Source organism: Bos javanicus, chromosome 22 (genome assembly GCF_032452875.1).
Source record: "Bos javanicus breed banteng chromosome 22, ARS-OSU_banteng_1.0, whole genome shotgun sequence".
NCBI classification, from domain to species: Eukaryota; Metazoa; Chordata; class Mammalia; order Artiodactyla; family Bovidae; genus Bos; species Bos javanicus.
This window is the reverse complement of record NC_083889.1, coordinates 6,127,592-6,155,096: the sequence shown is the minus strand read 5'-3', so window position 1 is coordinate 6,155,096 and position 27,505 is coordinate 6,127,592. Positions and strand designations below refer to the sequence as shown.

The 27,505-nt window shown below is 35.8% G+C and overlaps 1 protein-coding gene across 1 annotated transcript in view; it reads right to left on the bottom strand.

Annotated features, from left to right (window-relative positions):
• The window catches only part of STT3B (STT3 oligosaccharyltransferase complex catalytic subunit B), a 103,203-nt gene that overhangs the window by 29,349 nt on the left and 46,349 nt on the right, over nt 1–27,505 (bottom strand). Inside the window, exons 2-5 of the mRNA XM_061395730.1 lie at nt 17,302–17,410; nt 13,494–13,781; nt 2,520–2,585; nt 798–897 (exon numbers count right to left, since the gene is read on the bottom strand). Of these exons, the coding sequence (XP_061251714.1) occupies nt 798–897; nt 2,520–2,585; nt 13,494–13,781; nt 17,302–17,410 (563 nt within the window). The remainder of the gene's footprint in view (nt 1–797; nt 898–2,519; nt 2,586–13,493; nt 13,782–17,301; nt 17,411–27,505) is intronic.

The window sequence follows — 27,505 nt, the reverse complement described above, 5'->3', positions numbered from 1 at the left end:
AGCATCTTATTCTAAAGATGTGTTCTAAAACCTGTAGAGCAAATTAAAATCTTGCAAAGAAAATACTCAGTCTACTCTCTGGTCTGAATGTTTATAAACCCAATACCCGAGGAAAGGGTGTTAGGAGGCAGCCTTTGGGAAGTGATTAAATAATGAGGTCACCGGGGAACAAGTACCCTTTTAAATTGAGGCCCCAGAGAGCTGGCTTGTTCCTTCTACTATGTGGAGACAGAGATGGTATCAAGCTAACAGGAAAATAGCCCTCAGAAGAATGTGAGCATTCTGGTGCCTTGATTTTAGACTTTCTAGCTTCCAAATTGAGAAATAAATTTCTCTTGTTTATAAACTACCCAGTCTGTGGCATTTTTGTTACAGCAGCTTGAATGGATTAAGACACTGTGCTGTATATTATTCAGAAAGGGCTTTCAAAAGCTTATTAAACTGTTAAGGATGCTCAGTCTCTTACAGTGAGTAAGGTGAATTAGAATAGTGTGTATATATAGTGTAATAGTATGCTTATAGTGTGTATATATCATTTCCCCAAATTAAAAAAAAAAAGGCTGATAAATATTAAATCAAGACTTATTTCTGCAAAAACAAAACAAACTCATTAAGGAAAAGTTAATACACACTTCGGTAAAAATGCCTAACCCTCCTTATGAATACAAAAAAGCAAAACACTGTAAAGTTAGGTTTATTACTCATGGGTAATACCAAAACAGAAATGTCTGACAATGAAAGAATGTATACAAAACACCTCTTAGAAGTTGACAGATATCAGAAGTCAAATCACTTACCTATGTAGACTCTTTTGCTGTATCTCTGCATCAGTAACAACACAAATACATGCAGTGGAATAAGGTTGATAATAAACACATAACCACCCCAAGCAGAGACCTATGAGTAAAGAAATGCTAAGTTAAATAATTTACATATTTGCTTCTTAAAGTAGATAAATTCTGCCACAAAAGTCTAAACATAAACACTAGGATTTTCAGCAATTTTGAGATGCTTCAAAATAACCTATTTTTTCTGTAACATACAAATAACCTACTTTTTTTTATTGATAATTAAAACAACACAATCCCATAAATCCAATACACTTTTTTATATCCACTAGAGGAATGGTCAAATTAAACTTATTAAGAACATTGAGAACAGTTTGTGAATTGGCAATAAAAAGACTGTCACAGAGATACAGACTTTAGGATACATACCATAAACTTTTAAAGGCAAAAAACCCTTTGCTCTCCCCCATTTTTTATGGTAAATACATTGCAAGAGACTTCACAGAAAGTAAGAACAATGGATGTTAACATCAGTCAACACCTCAACTAAAAGGAATACTCTGATGATCTGGATATGCTTTGTGATCCTCAAGATAAAAGGTGCTACCTTGGGTATAAATTTCTTCCTACTAATGGATACAAACCAGGATCCCAGTTTAATGTTTAGCCTGTATCACAAAGCTAGAAAAATTCTATTTATCAGACAGTTGAGTATGTTCTGGTCTAAATTAATAAAGATCCTAATGATTATGCTTTAGGATTAAAGTATTATTATTTATTATTTTTTAAGAACATTCAATTCAGTAACAATAATAAGGTCTGTCAAGATCAAGTTCTTACATATGCTCTAATAATGAAAAGCTTGATAGAACCATTTGAATCAACAGTCACCTTAGGAGACTATATATTAACATACATTCTAACAATGCTATCTATCCCTGTCTAAAATATTTCAGAACTACTTATATAAGAAATTGCTTTTTGTTTACAATTCATATAACAACATCAGTTTACTGCTTCAGTCATGTGCTATTTTTTCACAAAAAACAACATTCCTCTGGTTGAGCTCCAGTTCTACCTGAAGGACTCCTGGTTATTTCTAAAATTTAAGTCTAAACTCAAAAGAGAGTAAGTTTGCTATTACTGAGCACAACGTGCCTAGGACACATTAATTAGGCACATAATATGTCCTAACCTTTAACCACTTAAAAAGGGGCATGGATAACTTGGAAACAAATTCCATGACATTTGTTTAACAACCAAAAAAAAGTTACCTAAGATTATCATTAATTTTCAGCATAAGAAAACCATATAGGCTGTGGTGTGAAAAGAAAGGCAGGAGATTAAAGAGGTGATACTGAACTCCAATCTTAAGTAACCTGTTGAAAAAATTAGACAAGTAGTTCACAGGTTAACCCAGAGAATGTGATCATTATTTACAAAAAGTTGTACATCTGAAAGAAAATTTTTGTGTTCATCACTTGCTGCAAATTTTGTTTGAGAGGTTAAGTATTAGTCCTCCATCACCTGTAAAGTAGAAGTCCATACAAGACCCTGAAGACAGGAGTAGGGAAGAAAGTGGTAGTAAGGAAAGAAAATGCATGAAATAAAAGATCCTAAAGACTTCAGGAGAAAGGAAGTGGAGAACTACCCTGACTGAGAAGAGAAGGCACTGGTCTAGTTGCCAAAGACTCAGACCTCATGTATTCAGTTTCAAGTATGAAATCTTACCATATAGAAATACGACAAGCAGCAGCACATCGTCCAAAAAACTGACCCAGTTTTTACAGATTTTACCTGAAAAACAAACAAGCAACTGATATAAAAATGTTTATAAATGTTCCTGTTGATTGAAAAAAGGTTAAGTGTTTAGTAAACTTGTATTATAAAAAGTGAAAATTATTCTTTAAAATGGGTAATGAGATTACACAGATACTTAGATCCACTTACTAACACTGGACAGTAGTCAGACATTTTAGGAGTAGCTTCGATTTTTTTTTTTTAAGTTATGTAGTTTTTAGTTAAAAGAGTATCAAAAGGAACAATGTATATTTCTCCATTTGTTCTATTTTCTATCTTAAAATGATTAATATCAACAAATTAAGATTTTTAACTAAAAAATAAATTTGTTTAGTAACTCTACATTTTTATATGGCAGGTTTGCTTAGACCTAACACCTTAATCTGTGGTTTTTCTTCATCTGAATGTGATCATCTATATATCAATATTAATTATGAACATTCATTTTTGAAAACAAATTAAACTAGAAATTTTAAGACACCACAATCAACATCTTCATTAAGTTTATATTCTTAAATTTCTAGAAGACCTAATGTCAGTAAGATTCTCAATTACTCTCAACTGGAAAGACAACGGTCTGTAAACAAAGGTTTAAAAAGTTGACAAATGTCTATGATCTACAAAGAAACTAATCAAAGAGTTTATATGTTCATCTGAAAGAGCAAAACACATCAGCACCTTCAGAAACAGAATTTAAAAATTTAAAAGCATAAGCTCTGAATACTTATGCCAAGAGCAATGGGTCATCTTTAAGATGAATCAAGTGAGGGTCCTAAAGAAATGATAGACATAAGGCCCATTATAAGCAATCCTGTATTAAGAGCTATCTTTATGTCCTGATATGATAGGAAGTTCAACTTAACAGTATTATACAGAGCTTATTTCAAGGAATTCTTTATTTTCAAAATGGTCTTCTATTAGTACATTAAACAAACCACAGGTGACATCAACCTTTGGGGAAATTGCAACAAAAAAGGAAGGGAAAGAGGAAGAAAAGAGAAAACATTCCCAATTCACAGCACTTCGAGCTGCCTGAGACTTCTAATAGACTACGAAACACTGCTCAGAATTCAGAATTCAGTGTTCCGAAACACTGCTCGGAATACAGTGCACATGTATGCCAAAATATACTCTGATCTCCTCCCCCAAACCATGCCAACTTTGAAAAGGTTTCCCTTTGGGCAGGGTAAGATAACATGGGTCCTATTCTGAAATATGAATGGGGAGGGGATATATTAAAATATTAAAAATTTTTAAAGCAAGAAAATTATAATCTGGAAGTTTGATTTATAACTCTATTCATATACTGAAAGCCACTGAACTGTATACTTTGAAAGACTGAATTTTATAGTATGTAAATTATTTCTCAAAGAAAGTTTGTGCAGTGAAGTTAAAATAGTGCATAAAGGGAAACTGCTTATATTAGAAGTGTATGAGTGCTCAACTGTGTCTGACTCTTTGCAGCCCTATGGACTGTGTTGCCATTTCCACTTCCTAACTCAGGGATCAAACCCGCATCTCCTGAGTCTCCTGCACTGGCAGATAGATTCTTTACCACTGAGCCACCACCTGGGAAGATTCCTTACATTAGAAGAGATGATCTCAAATGACTAATATAATGATCTAGAAAAGTTAAAGCAAAAACTGAGAAATAAAATAATAAAAAGAGATACCATGTTCTTAGATGACTCTCAGAAGTATTATGCTGTATGAAGTCAGACATAAAGGGCCACCCCAAACTGTCTGTTTCTATAACATGGCATTCCAGAAAAGAAATAATTCCAAGAGATAATACAGACAGAAATCAGATCTGTGATTGCAAGTAATACAGTTTCAGGACAAGGCTGATTACCAAGGCACAGGACTATAGGCTGCAATATGGTGAGAAGTACTGTTCTAAGTACTATTCTATCCACATTAGCTCTATTTTTGGTGATAGTAACAATGGAAACAAACATTGACTCATCCCTTTCTGTGTTCCTACAATGTTCTGTACCTTTACATGAATTAGCTTATTTAAACCATATGAGGTAATTTTTTTTTTTTTACTTTGTAACAGGATTTTATTTTTGCTTCTTATCCATTACAGTGTTTGAAACCTAAATAAATAATTTTTTTTCCTCAAATTTGGGTGTGTAGTTAAGTATCACTTGTCTTTCATTTTATAACTGATGAAATAGACATGGAGGAGGTTTAAACAACTCCAATGATAGAACTGGAATTCAAACAAAGAGGAAGAAGATCCAAGAAAAACAAACAGTGAAACAAACTATATTTGAGACTATAATCAAAGACAGCTTTCCAGAAATAAAAATTAACAATAAATATACTGTGTTGCAAGGGTTTACCATTACCAAGAGTTATCAACTCTGGTACATATCTTAGAATCTATTAGATTTCAATGCTATATAGGTAAAAAAAACCCAAAAAATAAAAAACTCATTATTTATTTCTTCAGGAAAAAAAAAAAAAAGACATTTCTTATGAAACACATAAAATTAGGTTAACAGTAAGAAGCAAAATGATGATAGTACAACAATTTCAAAAATTTCAAGTAAAGAACAAATGACCTAGACCTTTCTATCTAGCCGAACTCTCACATATGAGACTAGCGATACCATGTATAAAAATGTGTAAATGACATTAAAATACAGAATACTATATATTAGTATATAAAATATATTACATACTTAATAATATGTAATACATAACAAAAGCCATATATGAAAACTACAGTGAATATATTCAAAAGTGAAAGACTGAAATTTTTCCTCTATGACCAGGAAGAAGACAAGGATGCCTCCTTTCACCACCTCTATTCAACACAGTACTTAAGTCCTACCCAGAGCAATTAGACAAGAAAAATAAATAAAAGGAATCCAAATTGGTTGGAAAGAAGTAAAATCACCCTTGTTCACAGATATGATCTCATATGGAAAAAGCCCTCCCCCCAAAACAAAACCTGCTAGAGCTAATAAATGAACTCAGCAAAACAGCAAGATACAAGTCAACACAGGAAAAATAAATAAATAAACCCCACTGCATTTCTATACACTAACCAATAGCAATGCAAGAAGGATATTACAAAAAATTTCCAATAGCATCAAAAAGAATACAATTAAACTAATGAATTAAAAGACTTGCATGATGAAAACTGTAAAACACTGTTTAAACAGAAATGGAAACACTCCATGATTATTCATGGACTGGAAGATGACAATACTACCCAAAGTAATCTAGAGTCAATGCAATCCATATCAAAATCCAATGATTTTTTCTTTGCAGAAGTAAAAACCCACCCTAAATTCAAATGGAATCTCAAGGGACCCCTAGTAGCCAAAGGAATCCCGAAAAAGAACAAAGAGGACAAACACCTCCTGATTTTAAAACTTACTCCACAGCTAAAGTAATCAGTGTGGTGTCGGCATGAAGACACATACATACTGAGAGGTCAATGGAACAAAACAAAAAACTCACAGACTTTTGTATATATGGTCAAATGATTTTCAATAAAGGCGCCAAGTCTTTTCAATGGGGAACCACAGTCCCTTCAGTACACAGTGCTGAGCAAACTGGACATCAATGTGCAAAATAATGAAGTTGGATCCTTACCAGCATATACAAAACTAACTCAAATAGACCTACTGCTAGTAGGAATGTATAATAGTACAGTTGCTACAGAAAACAATATGGTGGCTTCTCAAAAAATCACAATAGAACTAACACGTGACCCGGCAGTTTCACTTCTGGGTATATACCCAAAAGAACTGAAAGCAAGGTAGAGAGAGATTTGTATACCCATGTTAGCTAAAACATGGAAGCAACCAAAGTGTCCACCGACAAATGAATCGATAAACAAAAGGTGGTATATAGATACAATAGAATATTATTTTCAGCCATAAAAAAGGAAATTCTGACACATGCCACAGCATGGATGAATCTTGAGGACATAACACTAAGTGAAATAAGCCAGTCACAAAGAGACAAAAATGTATGATTACACTTATATGAAATACTTAAGAGCTGTCAAAATCACAGAGACAGAAAGTAGAATAGTGGTGGGTCAGGGGCTGGAGAAGGTTAAAATGGGCAGTTATGGAAAACGATGGCGATGGATGGTGGTGACGACTGTATAACATTATAAATCTACTGAATGTTAAACACTACTGAACTCTAATAGTTAAGATGGCATATTTTATGTTACATATATTTTACCACAATTTTAAAAAACACACAAAAAACCCAAAGCAACAACCATGAGATACCATTTCATACCAATAGTCAAGTAAAACAAATGAAAAAAACTGGGTGAGTGGGGGGAAGTTTTGGTGAGGATCAGGAGAAATTAAAATTCTCATACACTACCAGTGGAAATGTAAAAGGGGGAAACCACTGCAGGAAATAGTCTGGCAAATCCCCCAATTTCACTCTTACATATATATGGAAGAGAAATGAAAATATATATATGTTCACACAAAAACGAGTACCCAAATGTGCACCGGCAGTATTACCCCTAATAGTTAATACTTGAAAACTACTCAATGTCCATCCACTAATGGATTTTAAACATGTGGTATATATACAATGGGTTGCAAGGGAAAGTGTTACTCGCTCAATCGTGTCCAACTCTTTTGAGACCCCATGGACTGTAGCCCACCAGGCTCCTCTGTCCATGGAATTCTCCAGGCAAGAATTGTGGTGTGGGTTGCCATTCCCTTCTCCAAAGGATCTTCCCAACCTGGGGATCAAACCCAGGTCTCCTGTGTTGGAGGCAGATTCTTTACCATCTGAGCCATCAGGGAAGCCATACAATATAATACAATGCAATTCAATGGGTTATTCAGCCACAAAAAAGAAATACTGATACATGTCAAAAATACCAAAGATTATGCTAAGTGAATGCATTTTTTAATGTGGATTTTACCTACATGAAATGTCCAGAATAATAAGTCTTCAAACAGAAACTAAAAAATAAGGAAGGGGGAGGTTCAAGATTTCCTTAGGGGGTATAAAATGTTCTGCAAGTAAACAGAAGATACTAAAAGCCACTGAACTGTACGCTTTAGAATGGCTGAAAGTAAATTTATGTCATGAATTTTGTCTCAATTTCTTAAATTTTTAAATGATGAAAGGTAATTAACATGCCAGTTAAGGCACTACTGCAATGGTTGACTCATGCTATTTTTAAAAGAATAAAAAAACTATTTAAACAGTAACACTTTTGCATTTCATAAAAGCATGAAAAAATTTTAAACTATGACAAAATGCAAATGACAGTAATACCCAGGTGATGGTTTCTTTATATTAATTTTCTATGTTTTTAAATTCCCGACAGATAGAATATATTATTTTAAAGATTTATCACAAAAGGTTTCAAACATATAGAAGAGCAGAGAAAAATAGCCATCCAGACTTCCAAATGCAAATAAAACATATTTGCTCTGGATGATTTTATTAAAAAAAAGTTTTTAACATAGTTGAACCTCCCCCTTCACACTTCCTTCCTCAGTATCACTCACCCATACTCAAGAGTAACCACTATCATAAAGTTGGTATATATGATGGATAAATGCCATATTTTTATACTTTCATTATAAATAAGTATAAACTGACAATATACTCTGTACTACTTAAAATTACTGTGTGTATTCTACCTCAATTTATTTTTCCACTTGGCATTATACTATCAAGATTCAGTCATACATATTGTCAAAATATATACTTATATATGTTAAACACTACGTATTAGTTAAAAGACCTCAAAAGATATAGCATACATGTAATGAGAGTACCAGGAGAGGAGAGAAAGAATAGAATATTTGACACAATAACAACTGATCATTTCCCCTAAATAAAGTCAGAAACCAAACTACAGATTCAGAAAGCTCAAATGTTAAGCAATAAATGCCAAAAGAACCAACCACACCTAGGCATATCTTTTTCAAACTACAGAAAATCAACAATAATGAAAAAACCCTAAAAGAAGCCAGAGGTAAAGACACCTTACTTCTAGAAGGACAAGGATAACGATCACATGACCTCTATTCAAAAATCATGCAAGCAAGATGAGATTAGAGTGAAATATGTAAGAACTGAGAAAGGAAAGAAAGAAAAAAACAATCTAGAAATTTGGGCCTGGTGAAATTATGCTTCAAGACTTTCTCAGATAAATGAAAATTGAGGAAATCTGTTGACAGCAGACTTGTCCTGCAATAAAAGCTAGAAGTTTTTTAAGAAGGAAAATAACCTAGATCTGCATCTAAAGAAAGGAATAGCATCAAAGAATAAGTGAAGGGAAATTAAAAACTTTTAGTTTTCTTATTCTTAATTGATTCAACAGATAAGTTTATTGAAAATAATAATACCAACAATGTAATCTATTATGTATGTATTACATATGAATGTCATGACAGTAATGATACAGGGATTATTTTGTTACTATAAAGTACTCACACTGCCTATAAAGTGGCACACGCAGAGTTCAGATATATTGCAGGTTTAGTTCCAGACCACTACAATAAACTGAATATTGTAGTAAAGCCACTCACACAAATTTGCTTCCCAAGGCATATAAAAGATATGTTTACACTAAGCTGGAGTCGATTATGAGTTGTTTAGTTGCTAAGTCACGTTTCTTTTGCTATCCCCATGGACTGTAGCCCACCAGGCTCTTCTGTCCATGGGATTTCCCACACAAGAATACTGGAGTGGGTTGCCATTTCCTTCTCCAGGGGATCTTCCCGACCCAAGGGTCGAACCTGCAACTCCTGCACTGGCAGGTCGATTCTTTAGCACTGAGCCACCTGGAAAGTCCTCAATATTAAGAGTACATTATGTTTAATAAAATAACACATAATACTTTATAAAGAATACTTTATTGCGAAAAAATGCTAACAATCACCTGAACCTTTAGGGAGTTATAATCGTTTTGCCAGGGTAACATAAAAAATCTGATTACAGATCACTGTAACAAATATAATAATGAAAAAGTTTGAAATATTGTGAGAAAAGCCAAAATATGACAGGCATGAAGAGAGCAAATGTCTAGTGCTGACAGACTCACTTGATGCAGGGTTGTCACAAGCCTTCAATTTGTAAAAATGCAGTATTTGTGAAATGCATTAAAACGAGGTATGCCTGTATAGTATTCTTTGAAAGTGAACTTGAATCAGCTGTGTATGTCTGCTGCAAACTCTATGGCAACCACTATAAACAGTTTAAAAAAGCATAACTGATGTGCCAGAAAGAGAGAAAGCAGAACACAAGAAATGCACGGTTCAAACCACAAAAGGCAGAAAAAGAATAGAGAACAGAGTACCAAACAGAAAACAGTAACATGTGGGGTAAATATTAAACCAACTACAGTTAAGAATCACTTTGAATGTCAATGGTCTAAATGCACAAATTAAAAAACAAATTGTCAGGGTGCATCAAAAACCAAGACCCAACTATATGTTGTCTACAAGAAACCCACTTTGAATATAAAGATACAGGGCCTCACCTGGTTGTCCAGTGGTTAAAAATTCACCTGTCAATGCAGGGGACATAGGTTCGACCCCTGGTTTGGGAACTAAGATCCCACTGAACCCAAGTGCCACAACTACTGAAGCCTGCCCATCCTAGATCTCGTGCTCTGCAAGAAGGCCACATACCACAACTAAAGAAAACTCACATGCAGCAATGAAGAGTACTGTGTGCCACAATGGAGATCCAGTGCAGCCAGAAATAAATAATTTTTTTAAAGATTTAAAAAATTTTGAAGTATATATAAAGATACTTATATACAGAGCACGTCATTCAAAATGTTGGGGTGAATGAAGCACAAGTTGGAATCAAGATTGCCAGGAGAAATATCACTAACCTCAGATATGCAGATGACACCACCCTTATGGCAGAAAGCAAAGAACTAAAGAGCCTCTTGATGACAGGGAAAAAGGAGAGTGAAAAAGCTGGCTTAAAACTCAACATTCAAAAAACGAAGATCATGGCATCCAGTCCGATCACCTCATGGCAAATAGATGGGAAAACAATGGAAATAGTGACAGACTTTATTTTCTTGGGTTCCAAAATCACTGCAGACAGTGACTGTAGCCATGAAATTAAGATACTTGCTCCATCAGACAGCATATCAAAAAGCAGAGACATTACTTTGCTGACAAAGGTCCATCTAGTCAAAGCTATGGTTTTTCCAGTAGTCATTATGGATGTGAGAGTTGGACTATAAAGAAAGCTGAGCACCAAAGAATTGATGCTTTTGAACTGTGGTGTTGGAGAAGATTCTTGAGGGTCCATTGGACTGCAAGGAGATCAAACCAGTCCATCCTAAAGGAAATCAGTCCTAAACATTCATTGGAAAAAATGATGCTGAAGCTCCAATCCTTTGGCCACTTGATGCAAAGAACTGACTCATTAGAAAAAACCCTGATGCTAGGAAAGACTGAACGCAGGAGGAGATGGGGACGGCAGAGGACGAGATGGTTGGATGGCATCACCAACTCGATGGACATGAATTTGAGCAAGCTCTGGGAGTTGGTGATGGACAGGGAAGCCTGGTGTACTGCAGTCCACAGGGTTGCAAAGAGTTGGTCATGACTGAGTGAAATGAACTGATAAAGATACATATAATAAAGCCTACCTCAAAGCAAGGAAAGCTATCAGAGATCAAGAAGTACATTATATAATGATAAAGGGGTTAATTCTCAAAGACAGCAAAACAATTCTTCAAGTGTGCATGTCAAACAACAGGTTTATCAAACTACATGAGGAAAAACTGACAGAGCCACAAGTATAATTGGATAAATCCACTATCATAATTGGAGACTTAAAACCCTTCTCTCAGACAGACGGATAGAGCTAAAACTCAACACCACCACCAATGAACTGGATACTGGCTATGGTGGGCATCTAAAGATAAATTCATCCAGTAATGGAAGAATACATATTCTTCTCAAGTCAGCATGGAATATTCACCAAGATAAACAACATGTGGGCCATAAAACACATCCTAACAAATTTAATAGAATAAAAGTCATATAATATAAATTCTCAGCCCACAATGAAATCAAACAAAAAATCACTAATAGAAAAATAACTAGAAAGTCTCAAAATACATGGAAGTTAAACAACATACCTTTAAATAAGCACGTTCAAAAGTCAAAAACCTCAAGAGAAATTTCAAAATAGTGCTAAATAAAAATGAAAACACAACTGATCAAAATTTATGGGATGCAGCAAAAAGCAATGCTAGTATGGACATTTATAGCACTGAATGTAAACAGTAGAAAAGATAGATCTAAGACGATTATCTAAGTTTCCACCTTAGGAACCTAGAAAAAGAAGGGTAATTTAAATCCAAAGAAAGCAGAATTAAGAACCAGGGCAGAAATCAATGAAATTGAAAACAGGAAATTTATAAAGAAAATCAATAAAGCCAAAAACTGGTTCTTTGAAAGCTGAACAAAAATCAATAAACCTCTAGGCCAGGTTAATAACAAAAAAAGAAGACACAAATACTAATACTGGAAATGGAAGAAGGAACATCACTACAGATCCCCTGGACATTCATTGAAAGGATAATAAAGAAATACAATGAACAACTCTTTGTCCAAAAACTTGATAACCTAAACGAAATGAACCAATTTCTTGAAAGGCAAAATCTGCTAATACTCAAACAAAAAGAAATAGAAAATCTGGTTAGATCTCTATTAAAGAAATGGAATAAATAAATAATAACATTCCAAAACAGAAAGCACCAGGCCAAGGGGCAGGTCACTCGTAAATTCTACCAAATGATTAAAAAAGAATAAATAAAAATAATAATTTTCTACGATCTCTTTCTGGAAATAGAAGCAGAGGAAATACTTCCTAACTCGTTCTACAAGGCTAGAACCAATACTAAAACCAAAGACACTATAAGAAAAAAAAAAACTACAGACCATTATCTCTCTCATTAGAAACAAAATCCTCAACAAGATATTAGGAAATCAAGTCTAACAAGATATTTTAAGAATTATATAGCATGACCAAGTGAGATTTATCCCAGGTATGAAACACTGGTTCAACATTTGAAAATAATGTATTCATGACATCAAAAGGTCAAAGAATTTACATATAGTTACAACTATATGTAACTATAATTGACCCTTGAACAAGGCAGAGGTTGTAGCAGTGACTACCTCCTTGGCATAAGAAAATCCACATATAACTTTATAGTAGGGACCTTACATAATCCTTGGGTCCAGATCTATGGATTCAACCAAATTGTGAAGTACTGTAGTATGTATTTAATAGAAAACAATATATATGTATAAATGGATCTGCACAGTTCAAACCTGTGTTGTTCATCAATCAATCACGTATCAGTAGAGAAAAAGCATTTGACAAAATCCAACATCCACTCATGATAAACTCAACAAACTAAAGTGGATCTTCAACTTGATAAATAAGATCAAAAAAACATATAACCAACATGTTTAATAGTGAGAAACTCAAAGATTTCCCACTAAGAAAAGGAACCAGGTGAGGATCATCTTACTACACCTCTTCAACATCATATTGGAAGTACTAGTTAATAAAGCAAGACAAGAAAAAGAAACAGAAGGTATACAGATAGGGAAAGAAGAAATAACTTGGCAACAGTAAAATAATGCAAATTTCACACACAGAATTCAACATCCTAAGCCACTGAACCCCACTTCAGCTTTCTTAAGTATTTTTGACCTCTCTCTCCACTAGTAAAGAAACAACAACAAAAAAATCAACAGCTTATTTTCCAATAGCCTCTTTTATTGGAGCTGTGACTTATTTGTCATGAACAGTAACAGTTTTCCGCATGCAACTATAATAACAACTTTCAGTAGAAAGTTCATGGGTATTAATGATAACAAAACATCAAGTGTTACTTACCCACAAGTAATATGTGAACTGAAGTGCAAAAATAGCGATGCCTTCATTATCAAAGGACCCAGCTACTGAGCGAGAAATGTAGCCTGGCACAATGGCAATGAAGCAAGCGGCTAACAGCCCTGCTCCTTGGTTCCACAGTTCTCTGGTAAGCAGGAAAGTAGATATAGACGTAAGGCCGCTGAAAGTTGGTGCAAGGAACACACATACATCTCTGATGTGAACTGTTATGTTCAACGTATTTAAAATCCAATGGATAAGGCCAGCTGTTATCATCAACCCTGGGTAAACCTATGAAAAAAAAAAAGGAAAATGTAATTACAAATATAAGGAGGTAGCTGAAAACACTAAGCTCTTTATTATTACGTAATTAGGTTGAGAATAAGCTCTCACAACAGTTTGCCTTCTTTACATACTACAAAATTAAATGTTCTTTTTCAACTGGACACAAAAAATTCTCATATGCAGAGATATATATTTAAGCAAAAGAAGAAAGATCAGACTGAATGAAGTATTAAAAGTGAAGATGTTTAATGATGGAACACTGAGTAACTTTATAATTGTCCCCACTAACTCTTTCTCTGTAAACAGGGTTCTATCTAACACATCCTTATGTATGGGGTTTTAACAATTTTGCCCATACTTGTGTTTAAGGGATTGAGAAACAAACAGAAGATGAAAAAAATTTATGTGCAGTTATTATTTAAGTGATATTTATAAATAATTTCTTCCTCCCTTCAAAGTCAAGATCTGGAAAGTGAACAATTCTAGCTAGGAAAAGGAGGACTAGTTAGTGAATTCAAATATAATATTTTGGAACTCCTCGAAGGTTGACATTTTTACACTTCTTAAAATACTTAACAATGGAAAGCAAATCAACTAGAATAGGCCTAGTTAACAGCTGTACTCTTCAACCTCTCCCCAAAGGAGGAACATGAAACATTTAAGATTCAATGAACAATAAACAGGACATTAATTCTGAGCTATTTGTGATTAAAATGTGTATTTACACTTTCATCCTTAGCTACATCCTAAAAGATTTTTTCTTTCTCCATCACTGAAACTACAAAGAATGTTATAAATTTATTTTCTGAGCCATACTATTTGCAAACTGCCCATGGTCTTTAAACCAACTCCTTTGCTTTTTCTCCAGAGCACTTATCACCATTTCACATAGTATTTATTTTACTTATTTACTTACAATCTATTAAGTAAATACCCTTGGGGACTTTCCTGGTGATCCAGTGGTTAAGAGTTCGCACTTCCAATGCAGGGAGCATGGGTTCAATCCCTGGTTGGGCAACTAAGATCCCACATGCTGCACAGCATGTCCAAAAATAAATAAATAAATGAACACTCTCACAGAATACAAGCTCCAGAATAACATGAACAATTTCCCCAGCATCCAAATAACAATGATAGGCATAAAATAGATGCACAATATCTACTGAACGCATGGAAGGAGAGTGGGATAAGGAAAGGGGAAAAAGTATGGCAATCATCACCATTCTTAAAAATTAAAATTTTGTTCCATTACATATACAATACCAGGTCCCAAATGAATAGTTTTCCTGGCAATATTTTTTTTTAATGGAAATAAATCTGAAAATATCTAAATATGGTAGACTGAACTGACATACAAAATAACACATAGAAGTATTAGATGAAAAGATCAAGGTATTCTAGACAAACAAAACCACTCAACAACAAAATAGGCATGTTTAACCTTAAAAGAAAGAGAACCTGGAAGGGAATCCTTCAGGTTCCAAACATAAAGAAGCATTTCAAACTAGGCACTGGTATTTCAGAAGTCTTTAAAAAAAAAAAAAAACGAAAACACTTGAGGCCCTAATATATACTTTAGGTACTTGAGGTGGTTGGGGGATAGTTATTGCTCACCACTGAGATTAAAGAAAAGGCCTAATTCCCAGCACAAACCCAGGGCCCGTTTATGAAACTAGATGAATTCTACCCACCCATCAAATGAAACAGTAAGCAACTTCTGCCTTACGTCCAAATCTTTAAGTAGAAACAAAACAAGAAATAACTCATTCACCACATGGGTGAGTATGGGTCCCACATTTACACATGCAAGCTCAGTCACTAAGTCATGTCCGACTCTTTGCAACCCCATGGACTGTAGCCCACCAGGCTCCTCTGTCCATGGGATTCTCCAGGCAAGAATACTGGAGTGGGTTCCCATTTGCTTCTCCAGGGGACCTTCCCAACCCAGGGATCCAACCTATTATCTCCTACACTGGCAGGAGGGTTCTTTACCACTGAGTTACCAGGGAAGCCCTCTCCACATTTATAACAACTTCACATATAAGAAACTTAGACTGAGAAACAACCTGCAAAAACAGTCCTAAACTTCTGAGGGCTCCAGAAAAAGGAAGTGAAAAAGATTATTGTAAGGATGGTTCCAAATACCAGGACACCAGGAATCTCAGAAAACCAGCCTTAACTGAGGGTGAATTCAAGATAAAAAGTTATAAACATAGCAGGAAACAAACTACAGTAATCAAAGATTAGTACAATAAAATATATGACAGCATTCACACCACAAGCAGTACAGATAATAGTCATCTACCACATCTTTCACCATTCAATACGTTTCTAATAAGCCTCAGAGGCTATCATGACTATTCTTCTGTATCATTATCCCTATTTACAAAGATAAAAAGATGTGCCAGATTTTATAAATATAACATCTCACTATCATGGAGAACATATTCCTTCCAAACAAAGAGGGAACATTTATAAAATTTGGCTATATCCTGGGGCCACAAATCATGTTTCAATAAATTTCAAAGGATTAAAATTATAGAATTTGTTTTCTAACATTAATATATTTGAAGTAAAAAGCAAAATAAGATGAGGAGGAAATTCTCTAATGTTTAAAAGTTAAATACAGTCCTAAGTAACTCATGAATAAGAGAAAATTATAACAGAAGTTAAAATACATTTTGACTTGAATGACAATGAAAACACTGCATATCAAAACTTAAGCAATGTGGCTAAAACAGTGATCATGAGGCAATTTGGAGCTTCAAAACAAATACATTAGTAACAAAGAAGTTGAAAATTATTGAGCAAACTACATCAGGAAACTAGATAAAAACATCAAACTCAAGAAAGTAGGAGGAAGGAAACAAACGGAAGGTAACACACAAATATTCAATAATCAACAAAGTTTAATGGGTTAAAGAATCTACTAAAATTGATAAACCTCTGACAAAAGTGATCAAGAAAAAAATATTAAATGTATATGTTTCTCCAGTAGGTGCCTTGTCTTTCATTTTCTCTCAAACCATTCTCCTTACATCCCAAATCCTAAAAACATTTTCCTTTCTATCATCTTCTGGACATTCTGATTTCCCATAAATTATGAACAATACCTGGAGTAATCTGAGACAGATTTAGGACCAGGAAAATTAGAATTATCTGATTGTTCTACATTTTTATTTCCTTCCAAAATGTTTTTTTCAATAAAGCTTCTATAGAACAAAACAAAAACACAAGTAACCTGAACTTAAGAGTGTGACAAGAGCTTCTCCTCCTAATCTCCACCACTTGTCAGAAATAATGGCTAGTATGAGATAACCCCAAAACAGCCTGGGGGGTGGGGGTATGTGAAGAAGAGTATTAAGAAAAGAGATTTAACAAATTAAATAACAGATAATTAGCCAGAGAAAACGTATCATTTAACTATATAAAACTTTTAAGAATTGCCATCACCTTAGTGATGAATGATTTACTCAAATCACTGAAAAAATTTAAGATTAACATGAGTAACTGCATATATACTTACAGTACCACCTACTATTCTTCCTAGTGGATACCATGCTCTTTCATCAAACCAATTTAAAAATTCATAAAACCCATGAGACGCAAGATGATGTGTTGATCTATAGTTAAACCTAGAGAAAATAGGAAAAAAAGAAATGTTATAAAACTTGGTTTACTAGAAAGAAATAGCTCTAGCTTTCTAATACTATACTTTATATTTAACTCTTTATACATAAATCTATGGCTATATAAATATATCTTTCATAACAATTTCCCTCAAACCTGAACAATAGATTATTTTCTAAGAAATTGGCTTATACCTCTAAAAATAACTAAAAAAAAAAAAAAAAAAAGCCCATTCTCCCCCGAAAAACAAGTCTACAAAACTAGTAATGATCAAATTAACATTTGGCCATTGCTTGGGGTACAGATGGTACACAGCTATGCATCTGAACAAAAAATGTGATGGTACATAAAATTTACCAAATCTTCAAAGATGTCAATGACTCTCAAAAGACTAAAAACCATTAACAGAATACAGCACCAAAATGAAGCTTGTACATTCAATATAATTGCTTTCAATTCCTGCTTATTTATCTTATATGCAGAATACAGCATGCAAAATGCTTCGCTGGATGAATCGTAAGCTGGAATCAAGATTGCCAGGAGAAGTATCAACAACTTCAGATATGCAGGTAACACCACTCTAATGGAAGAAAGAGGAACTAAAAAGTCTCTTGATGAGGGTGAAAGAGGAGAGGGGAAAAAGCCGGCTTAAAACTCTACATTCAAAAAACTAACATCATGGCACATGGCCCCATGGCAAACAAAAGGGGGAAAAAGTGATTACAGTGACGGATTTTATTTTCTTGGGCTCCAAAATAACTGTAGATGGTGACTGCAGTCACAAAATTAAAAGATGCAAGCCTGTTCCTTGGAAGGAAAGCTATGACAAATCCAGACAGGTATTAAAAAAAGCAGAGACAGTACTTTATCGACAAAGGTCTGTATGGTCAAAGCTATGGTTTTTCCAGGTAGTCAGGTAACGAATGTATATGAGAACTGAATCATAAAGAAGGCTGAGCACCAAGGAATTGGTGCTTTTAATTTGTGGTGCTGGAGAAGACTCTTGAGAGTCCCTTGGGATCAAATCAGTCAATACTAAAGAAAATTAACCCTGAATATGTATTGGAAGAACAGACGTTGAAGCTCCAATTCCTTGGCCACCTGATGTGAAGAACTGACTCATTGGAAGAGACCTTGCTGCTGGGAAAGATTGAAAGCAAAAGGAGAAAGGTGGCAGAGGATGAGATGGTTACATAGCATCACCAGCTCAATGCACATGTATGTGAGTAAATTCCAGGAGACAGTGAAGGACAGGGAAGCCTGGCGTGCTGCAGTTCATAGGGTTGCAAAGAGCTGGACACAAGTTAGCGACTGAACAACTATAACTCTAAAAATCACAGAAATAAAGAGTTAAGTTATAAATAACCAGAGATGAACCGTAACTGTACTGTAAAATAAGAACATGACCTTAACGAATGAGAATTTTGATCAATGAAAGACAAAATAACAACAACAAGAAATGAGATGGAAGAAACCACAGTCCAAACTGCAACCTGAAGTAACTGCAAACTATGGTGTGTGTGTTGTGTACATGTGTGCACGCTTGGGTGTTGGAAGGGGGAAGAGTTGAAGAGGCAATATTCAGGATGGTTCATGTTTAATATAAAGTTGTTGAGGGCGGGAGAGAAGCAAGAGAAAATCCTGCATCAACCTCAGGGTAATGAGCAATAGGAACTGCTAGGCAGGTGGATCCCCTTAGACGACCACTGCCAAACAAGGAAGTGGGCCTCAGGGGTATTTCCAACACACACAGCCAAGTAATTCAAAGAGTGGAACAATGCTTCCCAGATGAATAGGAAAACCTCATATCCAAAGTCAGCTTGATATATCCTTCCCAACAGCAACTCATGACTTTCCAACACACGATCACTAGAAACAAAATACTGTAATATTTTAAGACAGACTTGATCTAATATAAAATAAGCACACATCCAAAAATCAAACATGAGAAAAATAAGCAATATGAAAACTAAGCATCAAAATCAACCAATGGAAGAACTAATACCAACAGACATAAGAATAACTTCAGAAGTAAGATAAGCCACACAGCCTGAAAGGGAGGTTTATAGTACAAATGTTAGAATCATACTGCCTAAGTTTGGATATCCTGTTTCCACACTTACTAGCTATGTGACCTTGGCTAGACCATTCTCTGTGGTCCAGTTTCTTCCTCTGTAAAAAAGGAATAACAACTGTACCCATGTCAATAAGGCGGCTTTGATAAATAAACAATATAATGTCCCTAAAGCACCCAGAGGCTACTGTTACTATTACTGTGAAATAAAGTATGGTAAAAGCACTATTTGAGTTTTTGAATGTCAAATTAAAAATAAGCTAAATATTTAAAAAGTTAAAGATGCAAAGGAAATTAGTAACAAGACAAAAAGTATCTTGAGAGGTGGCTTTGAAAAGATGGCACAGTAGGTGACAGCAGCCTTCATACCCCCAATAAAAAATAACAGACAGCTATCCACAAAGGAAAATATTTACGGGAAGCTCAAGTAGAACTGAGATCCTACAGCAGCACAATGAAGCAAAGGATGGAGAGCAACCACACAGACGGAAGAAGGATCACTGGGGTGACAGGCTTAGCTGAGGCATCTGGAGACAACAGGATCAGCCACGTGGCAGGTACCCCTGCAGTCCCCATGGTCTGCTCTGTGGTGGACCGAGGCAGGCTTTTTGACTGAGGACAACAATATCCATGAGAGGTTTCACAAAGGAGGACCCTGTAAGTATTCATCAGAGCAGACTCCAGTGGCCTGCTCTACAGAGGACAACAGCTTTCAGCAAAAGTCATCACTGCCACAGGGCTCCTGGAGGAGACGCTGTTATGCCCTCAACAAGAAAGACTTGCTGCTGCACTGCCCCAGGACTAGGGCTACCACGGTCCCACAAATATTCTTGAACCCCAGAACCACTGTTAAGTGCTTACACTTCAGATTCCAGCTCTGCAGACTCCTGAGCTCCAGATCCCAGCTCCATGGTTGGCTTGACAAGTGCCTCTGGGCCCCAGATCTGCAGCTGAGCCACCATTGCCTGCGCTCTAGCTCACAGCTCTGTAGTGACTCCATGGGCATTAGCCAGTAACACCACAATGAGGACGACACCGGTGAGCTGGGCCGGGTGCCAAGAAAGATTTCCTTGGCCACAACTCCTCGCCATGGGAGAAAAAAAGATCAGAAGGTTCCCCGTAGCCCTTACAAGCCCCATGGACACTTGCAGCCTCGGCCATTGAGAACCTCCGCAGTGTGCAGTCTCCACTTAAACTCAGCTGTTAGAAATGCACGAAGACTACACCCCCGGATCTTACCCGGGGTAAGAACTGCCAGTCTATCCAGCTGTCACTCTAGCACTTACCCACAGGTAAAGGTCTTTCCCCACCAAAATTATTCCATAAAATGGGCAGACATAAAGGTAGCTCAGATGGTAAAGAATATGCCTGCAATACAGGAGATGCAGGTTCAATCCCTGGGTTGGGAAGATCCCCTGGAGAAGTGAATGGCAATCCAGTCTAGTATTCTTGCCTGGAGAATCCTGTGGACAGAGGAGCCTGGTAGGCTACAGTCCATGGGGTCAAAAAGAGTTGGACATGACTGAGTGACTAACACACTATACAAAATAAGGCTACAAGAAATGTTAAAAAAAAAAAAATCAAGAAAACTTGACAATGCCAAAGGAACACAATTGTTTTTCAGTAACTGACCACAGAGAAATAAATCTATTTCTCAATGAAGACTTCATAGTAATTGTTTTAAGGAAGCTCAGCAAGCTACAAGAGAAGCCAGACAGACAACTCAACAAATCAGGAAATACCACATGAACAGAATAAGAAGTTCAACAGAGACAGAAAGTATACTAAAAGAAAAAAAAAACACCAAAGAGAAATACTGGAGCTAATTAAATTAATAAAATGAAAAAAGAAAATGCAGTGGAGAACATTAGTAGTAGACTTGAACTAGCAGAAGAATCTGAAAACCAGAAGAAAGGTTACTTGAAATTATCAAAGCAAAGGAAAAGAAAAGTGAAAAATAGCCTACACCAACTATAGGCCATCATCAAGGGTAATGATTGCATTATAGGAGTTCTAGTAGGAGAGATGGGGGTAGGAAGGTTATTTAAAGAAATAATGGCTAAAACCTTCCCAAATCTGGGGAGAGAAATTGAGTCATCCTGGCATGTGGTGTTCACATGCCCCAATACATATTCAATTCACACAGGATTTCACTGAGAGATAATCTAATAAAACTATCAAAAATCAAAGACAAAGAGAGAACTCAGTAAGAGGAAAGAAACTCATACATGAGACCCCACATAAGGTTATCAGATTTCTCAGTGGAAACCCTGCACCAGAATAAGGTATATAGATTCAAAGTGCTAGAAGAAAAAAACTGCCAACTAAGAATACTCAGCAAAGCTAACCATCAGAAAAAAACATTCCCAAACTAAAAAAAGAGAGTGAGAAAGAAAATTTGTAGGAGTTCATCACTACCAGACCTGCTTTATAAGAAATGTTAAAGGGAGTTCTACAAGCTGAAATGAAAGGACAGTGATTAGCAACTTAAAAACATATACAGTATAAACTCACTGGTAAGATATGGACATAAGCAAATTCAGAATATTCTAGTAGTGTAATGGTGTGTAAATCACTTAACTAGTATAAAGGTTGAAAGACAAAAATTAAAATATCTGCATTCAATAATTTGTTAAATACAAAACATAAAAAAACTGACATAATGGCTTAAAGTTGACTGTTATAAAATGTTTTATTTAAACCTCAGGGTAGTCACAAAGCAAAAGCTTATAGTAGATACAGAAAGAAAGACTACCACGAAGGAAAACTATCAAATCACAGAGGAAGATAGCAAGAGAAGAGAGGAACAAAAGAACTACAAAACAATCATAAACAATTAACAAGATGGCAGTAGTTAAATCTTTCAGTCAGTCAGTTCAGTTGCGTCTGACTCTTTGCAACCCCACGGACAGCAGCACGCCAGGTTTCCCTGTTTATCACCAACTCCCAGAGCCTACTCAAACTTATGTCAATTGCATCGGTAACACCATCCAAACATCTCTACCTATCAATAATTACTTTCGATGTAAACATATTAAATTCACTAATCATCAGTTCAGTTCAGTTCAGTCGCTGAGTCGTGTCCGACTCTTTGCGACCCCATGAACTGCAGCACGCCAGGCCTCCCTGTCCATCACCAACTCCCGGAGTTCACTCAGACTCATGTCCATCGAGTCAGTGATGCCAACCAACCATCTCATCCTCTGTCGTCCCCTTCTCCTCCTGCCCCAATCCCTCCCAGCATCAGAGTCTTTTCCAATGAGTCAACTCTTCGCATGAGGTGGCCAAAGTACTGGAGTTTCAGCTTTAGCATCATTCCTTCCAAAGAACACCCAGGACTGATCTCCTTTAGAATGGACTGGTTGGATCTCCTTGCAGTCCAAGGGACTCTCGAGAGTCTTCTCCAACACCACAGTTCAAAAGCATCAATTCCTCAGCACTCAACTTTGTTCACAGTCCAACTCTCACATCCATACATGACCACTGGAAAAACCATAGCCTTGACTAGACGGACCTTTGTTGGCAAAGTAATGTCTCTGCTTTTGAACATGCTATCTAGGTTGGTCATAACTTTCCTTCCAAGGAGTAAGCATCTTTTAATTTCATGGCTGCAGTCACCATCTGCAGTGATTTTGGAGCCCCCAAAAATAAAGTCTGACACTGTTTCCACTCTTTCCCCATCTATTTGCCATGAAGTGATGGGACCAGATGCCATGATCTTCGTTTTCTGAATGCTGAGCTTTAAGCCAACTTTTTCACTCTCCTCTTTCACTTTCATCAAGAGGTTTTTTAGTTCCTCTTTCTGCCATAAGGGTGGTGTCATCTGTATAGGTGAGGTTGATATTTCTCCCGCCAATCTTAATTCCAGCTTGTGCTTCTTCCAGCCCAGCATTTCTCATGATGTACTCTGCATATAAGTTAAATAAACAGGGTGACAATATACATCTTTGACGTACTCCTTTTCCTATTTGGAACCAGTCTGTTGTTCCATGTCCAGTTCTAACTGTTGCTTCCTGACCTGCATACAAATTTCTCAAGAGGCAGATCAGGTGGTCTGGTATTCCCATCTCTTGAAGAATTTTCCACAGTTTATTGTGACCCACACAGTCAAAGGCTTTGGCATAGTCAATAAAGCAGAAATAGATGTTTTCTGGAACTCTCTTGCTTTTTCGATGATCCAGTGGATGTTGGCAATTTGGTCTCTGGTTCCTCTGCCTTTTCTAAAACCAGCTTGAACATCAGGAAGTTCACGATTCACATATTGCCGAAGCCTGGCTTGGAGAATTTTAAGCATTACTTTACTAGCGTGTGAGATGATCATAGAGATAATCATAGAGTAAATAAATATATTAAAAATGCAATACCCAAATATATGCTAACAGAAACTCACTTCAGCTTTAAGGACACACACAGCCTGATTTAAAGTGAAGAGATGGAAAAAGATATTCTATACAAACGGAAAGCAGAAGAGACCAAGATTGGCTACACTTTTATCAGACCAAAAAAGAAAGAACCCCAAAATTGTAACAGAGATAAAAGGTCATTCATTATATAAAGATAAAGGAATCAATTCATCAAGATACAACAAATGAAACAGATAGCAATGCAATAATAGTAGTGGGCTTTAATACCCTACTTTCAAAGAACAGATGAGAAGGAGAATATAAAGAAGGAAATAGTGGACTTGAACTACACTTTAGACCAAATGAATCTAACAGAAAACACTCCATTTAACAATGGAACATACAGTCCTCTCAAGTGCACAGAGAACATTCTCCAGGATACTTCATATCAGTTCAGTTCAGTTGCTCAGTCGTGTCTGACTCTTTGCAACCCCATGGACTGCAACACACCAGGCCTCCCTGCCCATCGCCAACTCCTAGAGTTTACTCAAACTCATGTCCATTGAGTCGATGATGCCATCCAACCATCTCATCCTCTGTCATCCCCTTCTCCTCCTGCCTTCAATCTTTCCAAGCATCAGGGTCTTTACAAATGAGTCAGCTCTTTACATCATGTGGCCAAAGGATTGGAGTTTCAGCTTCAGCATCAGTCCTTCCAATGAATATTCAGGACTGATTTCCTTCAGGATGGACTGGTTGGATCTCCTTGCAGTCCAATGGACTCTCAAGAGTCTTTTCCAACACAATTCAAAAGCATCAATTCTTCGGCACTCAGCTTTATACTCCAACTCTCACATCCATACTTTATACGTAAGGTTACAAAACAGGTCTTGACAAATTTAAGACTGAAATTATATTGAGTGTCTTTTCTGAGCACAACGGTATGAAATTAGTGATAATAAGAAGGCTAGGAAATACACTAATATGTGGAAACTGAACAATATTTTCCTTAATCAATGTGTCCAAAAAAAAAGAGACACCCCCAAATGGAAACACAGCAAAATGCAGCAAAAGCAATCTGAGAAGTTTATAGCAATAAATATCAACATTAGTAGAAAACAGATCTCAAATAAACAGTCTAACTTTATACCTCAAGGAACCAGAAAAAGAATAAATTATGCCCAAAGAGCAGATATAAAGAAATAAAGATCAGAGCATAAATGAATGCAATAGACTTAAAAAAAAAAAAAAGAGGAAAAAAGTTTTATTCTACTTTTTAAGATAAGCAAAATTGACAAACTTTTGGCTAGACAAAGAAAAAAGAAGACAAAATCAGAAATGAAAGAGGAGAGGACTTACCCAGTGGTCCAGTTCTTAAGACTCTGAGCTTCCAATACAGGGGGCACAAGATTGATCCTTGGCTGGGGAACTAAGATCCCACATGCCACATGTTAAGGCAAAAAAATTTATATAAAAAAAAAAACTAACAGGAGAGATTATAACTACTACCACAAATACACAAAGGATCATAAAAGATTATTATTAACAATTATATACCAACAAATTCGATAACCCAGAAGAAATGGACAGATTCTTAGAAACAACGTATATCAAAGACTGAACCAGGAAGAAATTTTAAAAATCTGAACAGACCAATAACAAGAAAGGTGACTGTTGGGGGCTTTTGATTACTAATTCGAAGAAAAGTCTAGGACCAGATGGCTTCACTGGCAAATTCTACCAAACAGTTAAAGAATTAATGCCAATCCATCTCAAACTCTTTCAAAAAAATTAAAGAAAAAGCACTTCCCAAATCATTTTACAAGGCCATTATTACCCTGACAACCAAGTCAGACAACACAACAAGAAAACTACAGGCTAGTGCCCCTGATGAACAAAGATACAAAAATCCTTAAGAAAATACTAGCAAATTGAAATCAACAGCACATTAAGAGGATCATGCACCATTATTAGGGACTGCCATTTAAAATGGATTTAAAATGGTGCTAGTGGTAAAGAACCTGCCTGCCAATGCAGGAGACCTAAGAGATGCAGGTTCAATCCCTGAGTTAGGAGGGCATGTCAACCCACTCAAGTATTCCTGCCTGGAGAATTGCATGGACAGAGGAGCCTGGCAGGCTACAGGTCACAGGGTTACAAAGAGTCAGACACAACTGAAGCGACTTAGCACTCAGCACACCACAATTAACTGGAATTTATCCCTGGGAGTCAGGAATGTTTCAACATACGAGAATTAATAAATGTGATCCCATATTAACAGAATGAAGGATTAAAATCATATAATCATCTCAACAGATGCAAAAAAGGCATTTGATAAAATTCAACATTCTTTCGCAACTAAAAAAGTAGGTATAGAAGAAATTTACCTCAACATAATCAATGCCATATATGACAAGTCCATAGCTAGCATCATACTCAATGGTGAAATGGTGAAAGCCTTTTAAGATCAAGAACAAAACAAGAACGCTCACTCTCACCTGCACAGTACTAAAGTCCTAGCTTTAGCAATTAGATAAGAAAAAGGAATAAAGGGCTTCCAAATTGGGAAGGAAGAATTTAAATTGTTTGCAAATGACATGATCTTATATACAGAAAACTCTAAAAACTTTACCAAGGATTCAAGAAAAACATTAAAAAAGCAGTTGCATTTCTATAAACTAAATATGAATTATCTGAAAATAATTAAGAAAGCAATACCATTTACAGTAGTATGTTTAAAAAAAAAGTCAGTAAAATACTTAGGAATACATTTAACCCAGGAGGTGAAAGACCTGTACACTGAAAAGTATAGGACACTGATAAATGAAGACAAAAGCAAATGGAAAGATACTCCATGCTCATGGATTAGAAAAATCAGTATTGTTAAAATGTCCATATATACAACATTGTAAATCAGCCATACGCCAAGAAAAAAAAAATTTTGAAGTCCATATTGCCCAGAGCAATCTACACATTCAATGCAATACCTATAAAAATTCCAATACTATTTTTCACACAATCAGAAAAATAACCCAAAATTTTCATGGAATCCCCAGACCTTGAATAGCTAAAGCAAACTTGAGAAAGAACAAAACTGGAAGCATCAAAGTCCCTGATTCCAAACCATGTTACAGAACTACAGTAACCAAAACAGTATGTTACCAGCAAAAAAAAAAAAAGAGAGAGAGAGAGAACACTGGAACAGAATACAGAGCCCAGAAAAAAACTATTTTTACAGTCAACTAACCTTTGGCAAGGGCATCAAGGACAAACAATGATGGAAGACTAGTCTCTTCAACAAATGGTGTTAGAAAACTGGATATTACATGAATGAAACTGGACCCTTATCTTACACCATACAAAAAAACTAACTCAAAATAGATTACTGACGTCAATGTATAATGTGAAACCATAAAACTTCTAGAGGAAAGCATAGAGGAAAAAAAAAAGCTCCCTGACATTGGCATTGGCAATGGTCTTCTCAGATATGATGCCAAAAACACAGGCAAAAAAAGTAAAGAGTAAATGAGCAGGACTATATATGAGAAGGCTTGTGTACAACAAAGGAAAGAATACACAATGTGAAAAGGTAACCTATGGAATTAAAGAAAATGTTCGCAAACCATATATCTAACAAGGGGTTATTATCTATAATATATAAGGAACTCATACCACTCAAAAGC